Source organism: Citrus sinensis, chromosome 8 (genome assembly GCF_022201045.2).
Source record: "Citrus sinensis cultivar Valencia sweet orange chromosome 8, DVS_A1.0, whole genome shotgun sequence".
Taxonomy (NCBI): domain Eukaryota; kingdom Viridiplantae; phylum Streptophyta; class Magnoliopsida; order Sapindales; family Rutaceae; genus Citrus; species Citrus sinensis.
This window is the reverse complement of record NC_068563.1, coordinates 3,790,478-3,806,894: the sequence shown is the minus strand read 5'-3', so window position 1 is coordinate 3,806,894 and position 16,417 is coordinate 3,790,478. Positions and strand designations below refer to the sequence as shown.

The 16,417-nt window shown below is 35.1% G+C and overlaps 4 protein-coding genes across 10 annotated transcripts; 1 reads left to right on the top strand and 3 right to left on the bottom strand.

The window, feature by feature from the left end:
- Window positions 1–168: 168 nt before the first annotated feature.
- On the bottom strand, window positions 169–1,761 carry LOC102615233 (uncharacterized). Of its 2 annotated transcripts, none has more exons than XM_052432192.1 (3): window positions 1,050–1,761; window positions 815–922; window positions 169–747 (listed from the first exon to the last, which is right to left on the bottom strand). In XM_052432192.1, the coding sequence occupies exons 1-3, from the start codon at window positions 1,374–1,376 to the stop codon at window positions 430–432; spliced, it is 753 nt and encodes a 250-aa protein (XP_052288152.1). In that variant the 5' UTR covers window positions 1,377–1,761; the 3' UTR covers window positions 169–429. The 2 variants fall into 2 exon arrangements, with proteins under 2 accessions (XP_052288152.1, XP_052288153.1); XM_052432193.1 differs by having other exon boundaries at window positions 169–729.
- Window positions 1,762–6,486: 4,725 nt separating this feature from the next.
- LOC102616502 (B3 domain-containing protein Os01g0723500) lies at window positions 6,487–7,644 on the top strand. Its single transcript, XM_015530889.3, has 3 exons — window positions 6,487–6,689; window positions 6,809–7,115; window positions 7,232–7,644. The coding sequence occupies exons 1-3, from the start codon at window positions 6,615–6,617 to the stop codon at window positions 7,390–7,392; spliced, it is 543 nt and encodes a 180-aa protein (XP_015386375.2). The 5' UTR covers window positions 6,487–6,614; the 3' UTR covers window positions 7,393–7,644.
- A 242-nt stretch (window positions 7,645–7,886) lies between these two features.
- LOC102614739 (uncharacterized) lies at window positions 7,887–11,031 on the bottom strand. 5 transcript variants are annotated; one of them, XR_008050984.1, is made up of 5 exons: window positions 10,696–11,031; window positions 8,861–9,289; window positions 8,290–8,606; window positions 8,126–8,203; window positions 7,887–8,003 (listed from the first exon to the last, which is right to left on the bottom strand). XR_008050984.1 is itself a non-coding variant. In XM_015530917.3 (4 exons), the coding sequence occupies exons 1-3, from the start codon at window positions 10,780–10,782 to the stop codon at window positions 8,370–8,372; spliced, it is 753 nt and encodes a 250-aa protein (XP_015386403.2). In that variant the 5' UTR covers window positions 10,783–11,028; the 3' UTR covers window positions 7,887–8,203; window positions 8,361–8,369. The 5 variants fall into 5 exon arrangements, 2 of the variants coding, with proteins under 2 accessions (XP_015386403.2, XP_006480153.2); XR_001508405.3 differs by having other exon boundaries at window positions 8,361–8,606; window positions 10,696–11,028; XR_008050983.1 differs by having other exon boundaries at window positions 7,887–8,203.
- A 321-nt stretch (window positions 11,032–11,352) lies between these two features.
- On the bottom strand, window positions 11,353–16,234 carry LOC102613867 (probable N-acetyl-gamma-glutamyl-phosphate reductase, chloroplastic). Of its 2 annotated transcripts, XM_052432197.1 has the most exons (15): window positions 16,216–16,234; window positions 15,896–15,947; window positions 15,742–15,808; window positions 15,391–15,570; window positions 14,939–15,046; window positions 14,725–14,811; window positions 14,532–14,582; window positions 14,347–14,418; window positions 13,817–13,936; window positions 13,070–13,130; window positions 12,877–12,957; window positions 12,371–12,450; window positions 12,186–12,275; window positions 11,935–12,063; window positions 11,353–11,832 (listed from the first exon to the last, which is right to left on the bottom strand). In XM_052432197.1, exons 3-15 carry the CDS (start codon window positions 15,793–15,795, stop codon window positions 11,725–11,727), a joined length of 1,221 nt encoding a protein of 406 aa, XP_052288157.1. In that variant the 5' UTR covers window positions 15,796–15,808; window positions 15,896–15,947; window positions 16,216–16,234; the 3' UTR covers window positions 11,353–11,724. The 2 variants fall into 2 exon arrangements, with proteins under 2 accessions (XP_052288157.1, XP_006480150.2); XM_006480087.4 differs by lacking the exon at window positions 16,216–16,234 and having other exon boundaries at window positions 15,896–16,130.
- Window positions 16,235–16,417: the final 183 nt, after the last annotated feature.

Here is a 16,417-nt window from a genome sequence, read left to right as displayed (position 1 = left end):
AAAGCGAGAAAGGGTGAGAGGTATTAAGTTCCGGAAATCCATTCTTTTAACCCCAGTAATTCTGTTATTTTGATTTGTAGGGCTTGCACATCTTGGTGTCTTTTACCGATGATCACTCATTGAGTTTAATCTGATTTGGTAAAACTATTAAGAAATCGAGACGAGAAGTAATGCTTTAAAATTGCTGAAAATTTGATGAAGGCCGGCATCTGGTGCACAGGCACCAATACAAACAAGGGTGGCTCAGCCTCAAACCAATAATGAACGTCAAGCATCAAAATATTTTATTAAACTCGTCACTTTCTTAGGCAAACCGAGCTATCTGTTTAGCATTTTTGCTACAGAAACACTTTCTACTAATATGGTTCATCACATGTATATATACTGTGTAGCCTGGGGAAGCTTTGCATAGTTTCTTGTAAACGCTTCTCATTGGGGGTGCCCGGGTACAGCTTCAGCAACGTTAGAGTAAAGATCATACAAAGAAAGCTTTCGAAGATTTTCCACCTCGTACCATGAATTAAGCACTTGTCGCTTCTCGTCTGTGCCTGAAAATGTCAACTGTATACCTACATTGCAATCAATTGGACCCCCATGGTTCCGACACTTGAGGTTTGGCACCGCACAGACTGTGTTGTTGATACAAACAGATGTTTCCCCTGAACACGAATCGCATCCCAAGCTCTTCCAATACAAGTTCTCGAGTGTACCCTGCTGAAATTCAAGAACCTGTGGAACAATAGAATTCTGCTGCAGCTCAAAAATAAGGACTCAAAAAAAAAAAAAAAAAGATTGCTTATGCTAATGTGTTTACCAAAGTAAGATTGGTAACAGTGTGAGTACTATCAGCGACCAATGTTGGGGCCGATCTTGCTGCATATTTTCGCCCGGCAAACGCTACCACATACCCACCAGACAAAATCTGATTGGGAAAAAAATAAAATAAAGAAAGATGATAGGCAAACTTGCTCTTAACGTGTACTCCAAGGGCAAATGTTTAACCGAATTTTAATTTGAAACTAAATTAATGTCGTTTTTTGAGTATGTACCGGATTGAAATTGGTACCATCGATGGTGAGGAGGGAAATCTCGTCGACCTTCGGCCTGAAAATGGTGAGTTTGGCATTCTTGGTGGCCAAGGCAAGGCGACTATCACAAGGTGAGAGTTGAATTTGATCCAAGAAAAAGGCTTCTTTGGTTGAAAATGCTAGACCAAATGTGAAACCATCCAATCTCTTAACTTTAGTATCATCACAAGGATTAAAGATTATATTCGTATCTGCATATGCATAATTCTTCACCATCATCACCACGATCATCATGTGTATCACCATGATCATTCTTCTCCTCATCATGTGACTTCCACATTTACCCATCTTGGCCAAGAAACAGCGTACTTATTTATTAAGAAAACAAAATTAAAAAGCTATCAAGAAAATAACAAAGGGAACCAATTTCAATGGCAACTAAAGATGATAAAGAGAAATGATCAATTATTTGCGGAATATAAATACAAATCAAATTAGAAATATTAACCAAAAGAATTTGATTTAAAAAAGAAAAGGGAACAATTAAACATCCCTCAAATATCATGAGAGAGCTCAATATTCTCCAATAAATGCTCAAAAATATATTCTTTAAAATTCAGCAATGAAGCATGGGCAAACAGAGATGGGGTCTTTAATGAAAAGCTGGAGTTTTCCGAAATTTGATATTTGAATTATTGTATTAATAAATATAAAACATATTAATAGGTGATAAAAAAAATTGTGTTGAGTGAGTCTTTGATATTCCTAGAAATAAATAAATTCAAGGGAAACTCCCTTAAAAATTCGGGAAACGATTATGTTGGATGCCAGGTGGATCTTGTTACATAAACGGTTTCGGAAGTTCGGTGTTATCATAATGTAAAAGGGACGAAGAAAAATGAAAGAAAAAATAACACCTATTTGTTATATTAAAAAAAAACTATTTTATTTGAATTTTCAATGTATTTTTTTTGTAAAATTAATTTTCAAATAGGTTATCATGATCCATGGTTCTGTTGTGTTTTAATTAACTTTTAATGAGTTATATCATGTCATGTATCATAAATTTTAAGATATTATGTTTTACAAAGAAATTTCAAATAAATTTATTTTATTTTTTTCCTATCAAAATAATAATTTCGAAAAATAGTAAAAAGGTAGTTTCTTTTTTTTTTTAATTGTAAAATAAAAATATTTTCTTCACGGTTTTGCCTTCATCGGCAGCTAAAAAACTGTTGCCTATCTTAGAATTTCTTCACTTTCAACTCAAGGTTATAATGATCCTGATCTAGACATGCCGAGCTATCTTAGCCCTACGATTGCTCAAGATCATACAAATATCAGTCGCAGTGCAAACCCAACTATATATGGTAACATTTTAAACTTTGAAATCAGAATCATCCTTGCTAAAACGCCATGTAAATTAAATTGGGTGGCTTCCAAGTTGATAGTTCCATTCAACCACCAAAGCAAAAATTGCATTATCTTCAGCGAATAATAACATAACATTTGAATTCCTGAGTATTTTATGATTTCCAAAACGTATGTAGTTTATGCATTTGCATCAACTGAGCCCCTAACTTGGTGTTGCCAGCCTGACCCACCTTAATTAATCTATGTTTGTAAAGTTCCTATCCTAGAATAAGTGTGACCAATCTATGACTGCCATGTATTAAGTACAAATTAATTTTATTATTCTATTATTAATAATAGATCATTTGAGATGCAAATGATTGCCATGCATTTCTTCTTACAATTATACCGATATTACAATTTAGTAATCTGTCCTGACAAAACTTAACTGGCATTGTGGCAAGTGCAGTCCAAAAAATTATCATTCATACCACTAGGAAGTACTTGGACTGCTTACCATAAAAATGTAAAATGGAGGAGAGAATCGCCCAACAAGCAAGGGGGTTGGCTCTCAGTTTTGGCCTACCTTTGACATATAAAATTTTGGCCATTTCAGTGTAATTACAGTAAAAATTCAGCTCTCAGGCTTCTCCTCGAATGAATCATAAAGTTGCTTTCTACGAGCTTTCAGGTTTCTGGAATGCAAAGTATGGCAGCTGCAGCAATTCAATGGAGAAGGCTGACGTTTACAAGCAGAAAGCACGTGAATTGTATTCTCTAATAACATGGAGGCTGTCTTGTTCTTCTGCATAATTGCTTCATCTGGAAGCAGATATTTTTTATCATGCAATCCAGCGGAACAAGGCTGTTTTAAACCTCAGATATTGTCAGTAGGTGATTGGATCTTCTTTAACTTTGTAGTTAAGGATGGGTTTGTTGGTTTTCCTGAGTGAAGAGATTCTGACCAGTCAATTTACGATTCCTCATACAAAAAACCCTCCGATCTGGCTCCGCAATCTATTTTCATCTTCTCCCACTTAAATTTCACAAATTATCTTCTTTGAGAAAATATGTGGAAAAAGAATGGAAAAAGAAATTATCGAAGATGATAAATTGTTACACGTCAGACACATCAAATGAGAAAATGCGTAAAAAATTTCTTGATGCAGAAAGAAATTTAAGATAAAAGAGTGTGAAATATAATTTTCTCGACAACATGAAGGAAATAAATATTTATTTAATTTCGGATTGTTGAATGTCAAACCAAATATTATTAAAGTTTAATTTCATTGATTTGAACATTGTATGTTAACATAATAATGGGGTCAGGCTACAGTGCAACTGTGGTACCGTGCCACAGTTGCACCAGCCGTTGGATCCACTCAAATGAGTGGGGTCCACTTGAATAAGTAGAAATCCAACAGTTGGGTGCAACTGTGGCACGGTACCACAGTTGCACCACAGTTTTATCCATAATAATGATATTAATTACACAAAACCTAAGAGTTGCACCAATATAGTTTAGCTGGGAATTACTTTCTTGAACTGTTGTAAGTTACAATATAATGTAACTTTCAAAAGGTACAAATATTTCATTTTTTATATAATAAGAATTCATACTTGCTAATTTTGGGTTACTAGCGATATTGTGTGTGTCTCCGCTCGCGCAGACACTTCTAAATTAACATATAGTAAAGCTTCTCTATTTTCATATAATTGGAATCAAAGTAGTTTTATTATTATAAGAAGGTTATAATTTAATGGAGGTGTAGTTACAAGAATTCACGACCAAGGTCATGCAAAGCCACAGTTTGCATATCAGAACTCCCTGGAACTGTGCCCACCACCCAATTCTGATCGGCATCAAGACGAAACCTCCCATCAGTCGACCGAAAAGAGTGAGCCATTATATTTCCTGGACTGTCAAAAGGATAGCTATCCCATGATCACGGCTCCGGAAACTGATCTGTATATCGGCGCGGTTGTAGTTCAAGACCAATTCGACGGTGAAAGGCGCAGGGAATTGCAAAAACTCTACTTTCAATGGCTTTTCTTCATTTCGGTGATCTCGGTTTGCTTCAACTTTTGAACAAGTTGAGAAGATTGATTGCTTTTTCAAGATTTCCATCTCAAACCAGCATGTATCAAATAGCTTCATTATTTTCTCAGAGTCCATGTCAATGGCAGCTTTTTAGAGAAAACTAGAGTCTGTAACTTGTGTATGAGATGACTTTTGAACATTCAGGCTTAATATATAAGTCACGAGAAAAATTAAAATTATCAATCTCCCTCAATTTATTTATTTATTCTTTTACACCCTTACTTTCCAAATTGATGAGCATTAAATGCGCATAAAATTAGTCTGGAAATTAAATAATTAATATGAGGTCAGCATCTTGACTCTTACAAGTTACAGACAAGATTTTCCTGTAAGTCGGAGAAATACAACAATTTAAAATTTGCTTGTTTTTTTAGAAGGAATACTAACTTTCATTCAAACAAAAAAGTTGAATACATTTATAATTTCGATTGAAAAAGAACCCAATCAAACAACAGTTCCTAAGTGATCAAAGGCTAGCCAATGAGTGGGCAATCGCATTACAAGATCTTAGTGTATAATGACATTTAACATTGCGGAGATCCTTGAGCTTGTTTTGAATCTCTGAAATGACCCAATAAATCTCATTCTTGCTGCCCTTTCTATTGTTAATTAAATCAGCCACCATTTGAGAGTCAGTTTCAATAATTAATGAGGATAAACCTGCATCCACAGCTGCCTGTAAACCCCATCTTACTGCTTCAGCTTCCGCATACGATACATCCCCATGAAATCTTGAAGTCTTAACAGCAGCAGCTATGACATTCCCCGTTGCATCTCTAATCACTGCTCCCAATCTAAATGAAAGAGCATTAGAGAAGGGGAATATTAATTCCTTCCCTATTTCTAATCACTTACTAAATTTGCTGGTTTTTTAATCCAATAACATTGAGCTGAAATGATAGACAGTGAAGAAGTGCTTTTTGTCGACGTCAAATTTAATGTATGTATGTATAGTCCTCTGTCCTCCTGCTCTCGATCGATCCCCAGTCCATGAATGATATGTGAATGAAAACTCATACGCATTTGCATTTACAAAACGGTTTTATAAACTAGAAGTGCCATGAACTCCGAGGTCTTAATAGATCTTAAAAGTTTAAAGATTGTTTTTAAAATTAAGGCCACGAGAAAGTGAAAGCTTGAGTGTGCTATGAGCCCATGTCCTACCAACTATTATTCTTTCACTTTTATGAGACGGATTACCCCAAATGCGTTTTCTGCAATTATTCTTCACTTCTTGTATCATCAATTCCTTAATCCTTCTCAGCATCTCCCCAATCCTTCTCGTCCTTGATAACGATGGGTCCATTGAATCAAGTCATGTTTCCAAAGATAAATATGCAATTGGGTTCCTGTCCAATACCAATTTTGAGTAGACATTAATGCCTTCAAAGTGTTTTGACGAAGTCTATTATGATTGCTCAATTGCCAATCTCCAGTGTTGAAAGCGGACTAAAAAACAGACAGTAGACATAGAAAGGAATGGTCAAAAAATCTCTACAGTGCTAATGTTTTCTACCTATGGTGTTGCTTTTTTAGCTTGAAAAATTTAGAGAACTTGAGTTAATCATTCATAATGGTGTCAAAACCCACAACGTGGCTTCCCTATTGTTGACACTGTTTTCAATTATAGGATTCCTGTGGGATTTAGGTTGTAGTTTAGGAACATTTTGATAGTTCGATATTTTTTTATGGTCACTATCGATAGAAAGTATGCTTTATTAAGAATTTTCAAAGAAATTTATTCTTTTCCTATCAAAATAAAATTTCCGAAATAGTAAAATGGTAGTTTTTTTTTCAATGGTAAATAAAATAAGATAGTTTTGCCTTCAGTGGCAGCTCAAAATATTGCCTATCTTAGAATTTCTTCACCTTCAACTCAAGGTTGTAATAAATTTTCAGGCACAGTGGTCATGATCTAGACAAGCCGAGCTATCTTAGCCCTTCGATTGCTCAAGATCATACAAATATCAGTCGCAATGCAAACCCAACTATATATGGTAACATCTTGAGCTTTGAAATTAGAATAATCCTTTCTTCAATATATATACTATCTTCACAGTTGCACTAATTAATGATTCAATGTGCATGTGAAAGTTTCTTGTGCTTTGTTATTGTTTTGGCCCAAGAAGTAAATGGAGAAGAAATGGGAGAATCAAGGCGATGCAGCGCCATGCTTCTACCATATTATCCTTGACGGAAAAGTTCCTGTAATGTTAATTTTCTTGTGGCTAATCTTCTTTTCATTTGATTAATATAATTTGTTTCAGCTTGTGAATCCATCACTAACTTAATCCTTTTTTTCTTTATGCTTGTTGATGTGATGAAGCAAATACCACAAGAATTCTTGAAGCATATATCAAAGGAATCATCTGAAAAGGCAACTCTAACAGTTCAAGGCTCTGCTCGTTCATGGACTGTTAAACTTAGTGAAACTGGCATTGGAGTTTTTCTTCAGGATGGGTGGCTGAAATTTCTCAGAGACAACTCTTTAGGTGACTCTGAGTTTTTACTCTTCACGTATGATGGAAATACGTGTTTCAGCGTTCAAATCTTCAACAAAAATGGGTGTGAAAGAATTGTTGCTGTATCAGATCAGATCAGAAGGAATCAAGAATTTGATGGGTTCGCTAATGGTATGATGCTCTGAACCTCCATCCTCAATTCAATTACTTCGCTACATGTAATCAAAGATCTTGAGTTCAAATCATATTTAATTAAATGGAATCACCCACATGCTGCGTTTTCCCAGGAACAGGTAAAGACCTTCCAAGTCTGAAATCCAATAAGCCTAAATCTATGCGGAAAAAGAAGAACTTGAACTGCATGATCAAGAGTGGATTCAACGTTCAAGCAAGCCAAACAAGAGAGAATCAGGATGGAAGACCGAAAATGAAGAAACCTGCCATGTAATTTCAGAACAAAAATTGAAAGTGTTAGTCAAAACATTTCAGGTGATTCACTTTCAAAATTAAGTTAAGAGATACAAACGGGCTTGCAGACCAAAGTTTGATTTATATTTTGTCATTTTGTCAACTCTGCATTAGAAGTTTGATTTATATCATCAGTCGTATGCCTCCAAGCAATGTTGTTAACCTTGGAACAATAGCACTTAAAAGTTAAGCTTAATATTCACTGTTCTAAATGCTCCAATTGGTGGCATTCCATTCCTCGTATAAAATTGGGTTTCCGAATACAACTTTTCTTCTCTCTCTATTCTGCTTTTCTTTTTTTTTCTTTTTTTCCAGGAGGTTATAAAGCAGTGAAGTTAAAGTTGCGTCCGACAACAGAGATCAAACAAAAACTAAATCTGGTCTCAGTATGTAACATTATAACTTTGCCAAAGTGTCCGGGAAACTTGAAAATGTAATCTAAAATTACCACCGCATAAATAAATGAAATGGCTCTTGTTTCTGAAAGGGGATCTGAAATTCTGAATTCTGACGTCGTTGGAATGTAATTTGAGTCGAATATCATGAAACAGAAAAAGTTCTTACACAAAAGTTCCCAGCCTTATCCTGAACCTTGTATACAGAAATGGGGAAAAGAAAATAAGAAAGAAAATCTATCAAAATGTTGCAAATGCATTTATCATTCACCAATGATGTCCGATGCAGAATACATCTGAAGCTCAATTCAAAGCTACCTTGTACTTAAGAGGAATTTGCCGAACTGGCCTGAATTGGACCTTAGACCTAGTCTTGATTGTAGAAATAAGCATCACCTGATTTAGTACAAAAGAAAGATGTCAAATGAAAGAAAGATTGAAAAAGGCTGAGCCGCATTTGTTAATATTTTGTCAGACTGCACCTCCGTTAGCAGAAGGTCGATACTCTCGTCCTTTAAGGATAGGCATTTACTCCAAGTTCAAAACACTATACCTGATGAAATCAGAGCTTATTTGGTTCAGAAAGGCCAGTGTTTACAGAATCATTCGATGGTGTTGCTTCTGATGCCTTCTTTGGCTTTCTATACCACAAAAAAGCAAACCACAGAGTCCTCCACAGAGCCCCATTTGCAAAGTGAGGAATAAATAAGCGTCCCCAATATGGATAGTACGGACCTGGCAATTTGATCACAGTGAAGAATATCCCAATAGCAATCAGATGCCATGGAACTTCTGCATCCTGCAAACCAAACCAGATAACATATTGAGAACAATAAAATAAATACAATAAAAGACATGCATGCATGTAATTTTTTATACATATACTTTTCTCTGTCCTTGGAAGAACGGGATCAATAACTATTAGAACTGAAAGAGAGATTTAGCTCTCTCAAACAAATATGGCATAGGATTTTGATAGAATATCCTCATGGTCTATTCAGCTGATGTATTCGATTTCCAAAATACTCAACTCAACTTGATAATTATTTTTACCTTGAGAAGTGGAGATAGATCCAAAATAGTTTCTCTTAACAGGTCGGAAATAGCCATGCCAATGAGTAAGGGAACTGGCACAAGAAACAACTTTTTTTCATGTGCACAATAGGACATCTCACTGAGAGAGGAAACTGCCAATAAAGGTACACTCAGATATTTGACAACCGCCATGAAAAGATCAAGTATGAGTTGAATGAAGTTCTCTAACGCTCTGTTCCAGGGGAAGGATTTCACAGGCTGAGGAGAATTGTCCCACAATTTTCTTACCCTGTTCACCAGCTGGTCCAAATTTAACTTTTCAGGATCACCTGACTGTCCTGCAGCCATGTTCATGGCACAGCAGATATTGCCCTTAGCATTCCATAGGGGCCCATTTCGATTAGCACCTAGTCTTAACTTACTGGCTCTAAAATAAGGTAACACCTGCTAAAACAAGAAAATGAGATTGTTAACTCACAAATAGAATAGAAATAAGTACTTTCTAAAGTAAAACACGAAAACCAATAGAATATTGTTTCTACATCCTGAACTCTTTTTGCGAAATAGCCATTCAATAAAATTGCTTTCGAGTTTACGCATATCCTATGATCACAAAACCAGACGGTCACACTTGAACTGATGGAAAGGTAGGGTGATTGTTGGTGGCCAAGCAGTACAATGATTAAGGAAGATGCTAGCTACAGAATTAGAGCTGGTATGAATCTCAAACATATTCTATAATAGTTCTATATACTAATCCTGAAACGTTCAAACTTCTATTGCATCTTCTATATACTAAACCAGAACCGTTCAACTTCTATTGCATCCCTCTGGCTATATGGCAAAAGGCAACCAAAATTCACCAGTCCAACAACTTCTCTTCGCTCATTATTCACCATAAAAATGTAGACTGAGGAGCAGGGGCCTAGGTAGCACAATTTGCAATAAGAGTTATGTCCATCTGATATCTGGGAAAAAAGTGTTTTATTTGCTAGAAAGTAAAGAGTGTCAACGAGGGCCACCTCATAGTAAGATGATAACATGACGTGACAAATAAAAAAAGTTAACATTGAGATATCAATCTATCTTCGCAGAAATAAAAAATAAAATGTCATTGCCAGTTAAAAGAAGAGTGTTTGGGTACTAGCGAAAATGTGGAATCAAACTAGGGAATTTAAAAAAAAAAAATCATATTACAGCTATCAAAAAGGCCACCAGAACATTAAATCTCAAACTACCAGAGAAATATTAAGCATTAACACGATTATGTCCAAGCCCCAAAAATACTCAGTAAATGAGACGTACAATCAAATCTTGTTACTAATTCTTGTCATGAACAACCAAGTACTAACACAGACACATTCTTTGACTTCCTAATAACCTTGAAACCATCCCCTTCCAATCCCAACTTATGCACAATCATAAAAATGCTTTTAACTCTCAAAGCTTTTCAATAAAAAAAAGGATAAGTAAACTTCATTTTAGATTAAGATGAAACCAGAAAAATGAGTGCATCCACAAAGTTCAATGAGGCATGACTCATCAGCTAAAATTAAGATTGTAATATGAATTAAAGGGATTTCAAGTTTTCAGAAAAGAGCAATATAAAGAATAAAATAAACCAACAAACCTGCACTGAATTCCCAAACAAGGACACATCCAAATTTGCTGAAGAATCATTTCCCATCAGAAAAATACATTTACAGAGAAACTTTTTTTTTTATAAGAACATTTACAGAGAAAATGAACCATACAGAACCACCAAATACATAACCAAACAAAAGCAAAAGAGAATTTTATATAATTTTAATTTCTTTTTATTAAAAAAATGTTTTTTTATCGAAGAAACTGACCTTGAGTCCATGAAGAGGTAATATAGAGGACCTATGAAGATGAGTGGAGGCAGATACCAAGTGAGACTGATATGGGTTGGTTCCCATTTTCGAAAATGTTAAAAGTTTTACAAATAAAATTGAAAATTTGAAGGAATTTTGTTATGCTATGAGCTTGAAAGAGAAACAGAAACGGAAAAAGCCATGGTTCGTGTTTTGTTGGAGGATAAGATGGATCTTGAATAAATCACGAAGAGCAGAAGACCCGCTTGGTTTTGATGTTTCTGCCTCTTTTCTGTTGGGAAAGGGTTTAAGGATTTGAGTCGGAATCCGCTGCTGACGTCACAGATACGCCCGTATTTTGACAAAACATTACGAACGTGTCCAAGCTTCGAAGTTTAACACCATCTGAATGAGGAAAAGACTTAACTGCCCTCCCTCACAATTAGAGTTGTCAACCCCTCGCGGCCTTGTTATCACAAAATTAGCTTTCTCGGAAGTCAGAACTCCACCTTTGTTTGATGACTAACAATTGAGCCATACAAAAAGTTTGATTTTGAGTTGATGAAAGTTAATATTATCGAATTTTACATAATTAAATGTGTGGTAATAGAACACGATCATGCCAATCATCAAGAGGCAGCCATGTAATTCCAACAATTGGAAGACTCCTGTAACTTGAATAAAAAGCACTTCGTATTGGTGTATTGAAGCGTTACCACCACTTGCAAGCACAAAATGTTAAAACAATTTCTCAAAATCCCCTCAACACTGATAAGTGAATATTCATTATTACACACATGGACTCCTGTTATACCATTCTACATGCTTCAAGCACCACTCTTCTCCGACAATTCGACAAAATAGAGGAACTCTTCAAAAGGGTGTCGGAGCTTTGAAAACAAAATTCCCCCAAAGTAACCTGAACAGCCTCCATAGTCGGCAGACGAAATATACTAATTTTCAAGAGAGTTTTGGGTAGGCTAAGAGGGATTTGTTAATTAGTGTTGAAAATGCCTGCTTACTCTTTAAACATATTAAGAAAAGAAACTAAGGAAACAAGGGCTGATATAGAAGCCCAGTATTTTCCGGAAATCCCAGCATTATGTTAAGATTTTGAAGAGCTTGACCTGATGCTCCCTTCACAAGATTATCAATCTGCAGAAATGTTTCGAGAGCTTAGCAACAATGATACATCATATCGAGTATATTAGAAAGAAAAAGAACGTGGAGCACAACTGTAGAGGAATTGCCACATACAACTGATATAATTATTGCTCTTCCAGGAATTCGATCAGGAAAGACATTCATCAAACAGTAATTAGAACCTCGAACATTGTGAGTCCGAGGGACAACTCCCTTTTCCAACAACTTCACAAATTCCTCATGCTGCACAATCAGACACAAACCATCACCAATTTTATCACTATGAAAGTATGTATGTGAATGCATGCACAACAATATGTATTATATCAATGTGTTTTAAAAAAAAATTATTATGCAAGAGATACCTCATAGGAGATTTTTAATTGCTGGTATAAATCCTCAATTGTCACTCCTGGAGCCATTTCAACGTATATAGTTGATTGCATGCCTCGGATCTGCAAAAGAGCAAAAGCACAGTTCTTTTTGCAAACAAAGAAGAGACCCAAAAAAAAAAAAAAACAAATTAGAAACATCTGAGTGAAACTGTTACCATTGGCATTAGGTGTGGAGTGAAACTGACTGTTACTTTTGAACTTGCAAAACCAGTCAGTCCCTGTTCAATTTCTGGAACTGCATCAGAGAAAATATGTCAGAATCAACAGTTACAATACAAAAGATAAGCATTTAGGGTGCGTTTGGGATTGCAGTTGGGCAACTGTAGCTTAAAAGTGTTTGGTAAACACTATCTGCTGTAGCTTGAAAACTATGTTGATATGGTTTTTCACTTGTATGATGAAAAATTTATTATATCTTTAATAATTTTGTCAAAATAATTATTTAAAAATTGTATTTACTATATACTATTAATTTTTGTTTCATAATTACTGTTTTTTTTCCACAACAGCTGTACCTTAAATGCTCACCCCAATCCCAAACAGGCTTTTAAGGCAGTAGGTTAAGGTTCATTAGTTTCATCCCATGATCATGACATTGTTACATAAATATCATTTATACATCCAAAGGCAATGTGGTTCTCATCTGTTGATAAATAATTACCATGACGATGCCTTGTGACACCATAAGAATAAATGCCTTCAGCTATTTCTGAGTATAAATTAGCCTCCTTAGCGCCACGTCCTGCAATATACCAGAAATCAGAGGCCATTCAAGGAATAGTAAAACTACCATTTATTGTAAATGGCTAACAATATGCAGAGGGATAAAGGGTTGTGAATGAATCCATCCCAACCTGCTCCACTCACGCCAGATTTTGCGTCAATAATGATATTTCTATATTGAATCAAATTAGCCTGAAAGCAGAAGCATATCAGAAATCAGAGGGCTTTAATAGTAACTAATGAAATAAAAAACCTCTAAACCATCATAATAGAATTTATAAGCGTAACATGTCACTGCTGGGAAAATAAAATTAAAGGCCTTAATCAAGATAACTCTCCCTCTATGTCACATCCTCACGAATTATTAAAGACGAGCCAATATCTCCAAATTCATAGATGGTACTTCCATAGAGCATAGAAGTAATCAAGCAGCCAAGGCCATCAGGAACTAATAACTAAGTTGTCAACTTCCTGAATACTCCGCATGACTGATTGAACACATATACTCCCATATGTGAAATGAAATAATAAACTAAAAACTACAGTACATATACTTCAATGGTAAGATTAATCGATCGAGTTTATCTTATCCAAAATGATGCACTCTCTTACTTCCTTGCTGTTCTTTATGTTCAGATTATAAATCTCGACCCTCCAGGAGAAAATTAAAAAAAAATAAAAATAAAAAATAAAAAAATGAAAACGTGAAAGAAGGAAACCCATTTCCTTTGAAGATGTGCTTGATAAATATCAAAACATCGCTACCGCAGCAAAATTATCAAGATACTTCAATTTACTTCTCTCTCATTAAATTCTCAATAGCTAATAAACTCTGGAAAATAAAATAATCTTAAAAGAAAATTTTTATAAATGCAAACCTGTATCAAGGGAACAAGAGGAAGTTGAATGGATGTTGGGTAACAACCAGGATTAGCTACAAGGCGTGCATTTTTAATATCTTCCCTCAAAATTTCTGTCAAACCATACACAGCTTCTTTCTGGACCATCACAAAACCACTTGTCAGCAAAAAGAATAATAAAGAAAAATAGAGGCAGTTGGCTGTGGTTGTGATGCCGAATCAATATTACATTACATTATTCCCTCGAATAAAAAATTTTAATGACAGACAAAATCTTTCCAGGGATGAATAGAAAACTATAGTCAACAAAAAGTCCTTCAGCAATGCATAACTGAAATAGGTTGTGTAGTTTGAGGAAGCACAAAGCAACAAATACTGTTATCCTAGACCAATCTATGCATACGAGTTCTTTCTAAGCCAAGAAAGATTTCTCAGAATTAAGTAAAAACTATTTGAAGCCCAAAACTGTTTATGATACCAAAGGAACCATACATATACTTTGACTCTGGATCCTCAAATTCAGCAGTCTGCTGATGAAAGAAAATCACCTGCAAATCAGGTGCAATATGTGGTTGTCCATACCACTCTTCGTACTCAGAAACATCACGTAATCGAAAGTCCTGAAAAATGTCAGATAATACTTTATATGAGGAGATTTTCAAAATTCTTTGCAGGTCGCTGTAGAAGGAACCAAGAAAGAATGGAAAGCGGTAATTATGCACTCAAAGCTTACTGCAGAAAGATCAACAATCTTTAAACTCTTCGGAAGTCCTTTGATGATTTCCTGGAGAACATAGTGAATAAAATCAATAATCATGACATATTATTTCAGTAAATGCATTATAATGATAAGTAAGGTAAAATTCATCAGGCCCAGAAAGTACAGATTGAATAGGTTAAAAGATGTTAAGGCAACAAGAAAAGACCTGAGTGGTTCCATGAGGCAAACAACAAAATACTGCATCAACATTTGAAAAATCTGCATCCTTGACAGCAACCATTGTTGGCAAATCCTGCAAACATAAAAGCAACTCATATGTAGTCTACAGAGGAAGATGTTGGTTATTGAGAGAGTAGAACTATTTCAACAAACTTAACTATCACATCACCTCAAGCTGAACAAAGATAAATGACAAAGACCTGTGATATCAAATGAGGAAACACTGATCCAATTGATTGGCCAGCTTTTCTATCAGCAGTCATCAGTTTAATGCCAAAGTATGGATGGTTTGCAAGGAGTCGTACAATCTGCAAGATAAAAGTAAAAAGGATTGTCACCAGACAACAAGTTGCAGAGAGATGGCTTGATTTGAAAGGTTAAATTTTCAAAAGGAACCAGTGCAAACTCCTGAATACAAAATGAATACAGCTTAAAAAGGAATAAAATGGAAAACTCCAGGACACAACCATCGCTAAAATCATAATTTTCTTTCATCAAGAATTCACTAGTTCCCTTAATTCAGTCATATGAGCTTAGCAACATATATGCTATCAGTTTGTTCACTAGTTCCCTTAATTCACTCATATTTGCAACTGAACAAACAATTAATCATCCCAATTTCCATGCATACTCACACCCATGTACTACAAACCTCTGCACCAGTGTAACCACTTGCGCCAAGAAGACCAATGCGGACTTGCTTTTCAGACTTTTGAGTCTTCCCCTCTTCTACCTGCAAGCTTTTCGTTGGCAAAGTCGCAGAACCTCTTATACCACTGATCTTTACTTTCCCACTTCCCTTCATCACCCTTGGAGAATTCTTAGCCTCATCCTAAAATTAAAAAAAATGAAAACCAGTAACGAAAAGTAAATATTTTCATTTATATTGAACATCCATGCTCAGAATTACTCAATAGCATGAACTATTAACATAAAAATCACTAAATTTCCTTCTTTTAATCTTTTTTTAAAGCATTAAAATTGAAAATTTAGGGACACAAACCTTCCAGAAACACCCTCGAGAGAAACAAAGTGAACTGAAAGTTGCGGCACTCATTTTGTATCAAACTCTGCACAATCAAATGCTAATTAAATTCATATTAAATAAGATTTTAGAAAAGTTGCTTCTGAGTACAGAGCATTAAACCAAAGCTTACATTTTATATTGGTCCGATTGGATGGTTAAATTGAAATATGAAGTGGGATTTGCTGAAAAAGAATAAATAATGGGTGCTTTTAAGTTTTGCGTAACAAAAAAGGTCCGAATTTGTTCTAGGAGCATCAACTGTAAAACCCTACTAACGGGTGGGTAAAATTGAACCGAACCCGAAAAAAATTCAGTTCGGTTCGGTTGTTTCCCCAATTTGATTTTTTTAAAATTAAAAAAAAAAATTCAATTTAGAAATACCGAACCGAATGGTTCGGTTCGATTCGATTTTCGAATGAAAAATTATAAAACTCCAACCGAACTGACGACCTGGCGCTGCCATTCCTTCCATCACTCCGTCCCCAGCCACCCAGCCAGCTAACTTGCTCTGTTTTCTATTCTTTTTTTTTAAAATGGGCCTTTCTTTTTTTTTGAAATAGCTCTTTAATCTTTTCCAATTTCATGTTTGCCTTATTTATTATTATTGGATTAAATTATTAATAGTATTTAATTTTATTAGGTTTGTCTGAAT

Bases quoted from the DNA above. Each gene is read 5' to 3' on its own strand.
- LOC102613867 (XM_052432197.1), bottom strand. From the start codon at position 15,795: ATGAGTGCCGCAACTTTCAGTTCACTTTGTTTCTCTCGAGGGTGTTTC. The intron at 13,937-14,346 runs GTGATTTTCTTT...GTGATGGTCCAG, and splicing joins ATATTGCACCTGATTTGCAG to AAAGAAGCTGTGTATGGTTT. The intron at 11,833-11,934 runs GTATGTGGCAAT...ACATTTCTGCAG, and splicing joins GAGCAATAATTATATCAGTT to ATTGATAATCTTGTGAAGGG.
- LOC102615233 (XM_052432192.1), bottom strand. From the start codon at position 1,376: ATGGGTAAATGTGGAAGTCACATGATGAGGAGAAGAATGATCATGGTG. The intron at 923-1,049 runs GTACATACTCAA...TTTCCCAATCAG, and splicing joins ATGGTACCAATTTCAATCCG to ATTTTGTCTGGTGGGTATGT. The intron at 748-814 runs GTAAACACATTA...GAGCTGCAGCAG, and splicing joins CTGTTACCAATCTTACTTTG to AATTCTATTGTTCCACAGGT.
- LOC102614739 (XM_015530917.3), bottom strand. From the start codon at position 10,782: ATGGGAACCAACCCATATCAGTCTCACTTGGTATCTGCCTCCACTCAT. The intron at 9,290-10,695 runs GTCAGTTTCTTC...TTCTTGTTTTAG, and splicing joins TACCTCTTCATGGACTCAAG to CAGGTGTTACCTTATTTTAG. The intron at 8,607-8,860 runs GTAAAAATAATT...TTTGGTTTGCAG, and splicing joins ATCTATCTCCACTTCTCAAG to GATGCAGAAGTTCCATGGCA.
- LOC102616502 (XM_015530889.3), top strand. From the start codon at position 6,615: ATGGAGAAGAAATGGGAGAATCAAGGCGATGCAGCGCCATGCTTCTAC. The intron at 6,690-6,808 runs GTAATGTTAATT...GATGTGATGAAG, and splicing joins TCCTTGACGGAAAAGTTCCT to CAAATACCACAAGAATTCTT. The intron at 7,116-7,231 runs GTATGATGCTCT...GCGTTTTCCCAG, and splicing joins ATTTGATGGGTTCGCTAATG to GAACAGGTAAAGACCTTCCA.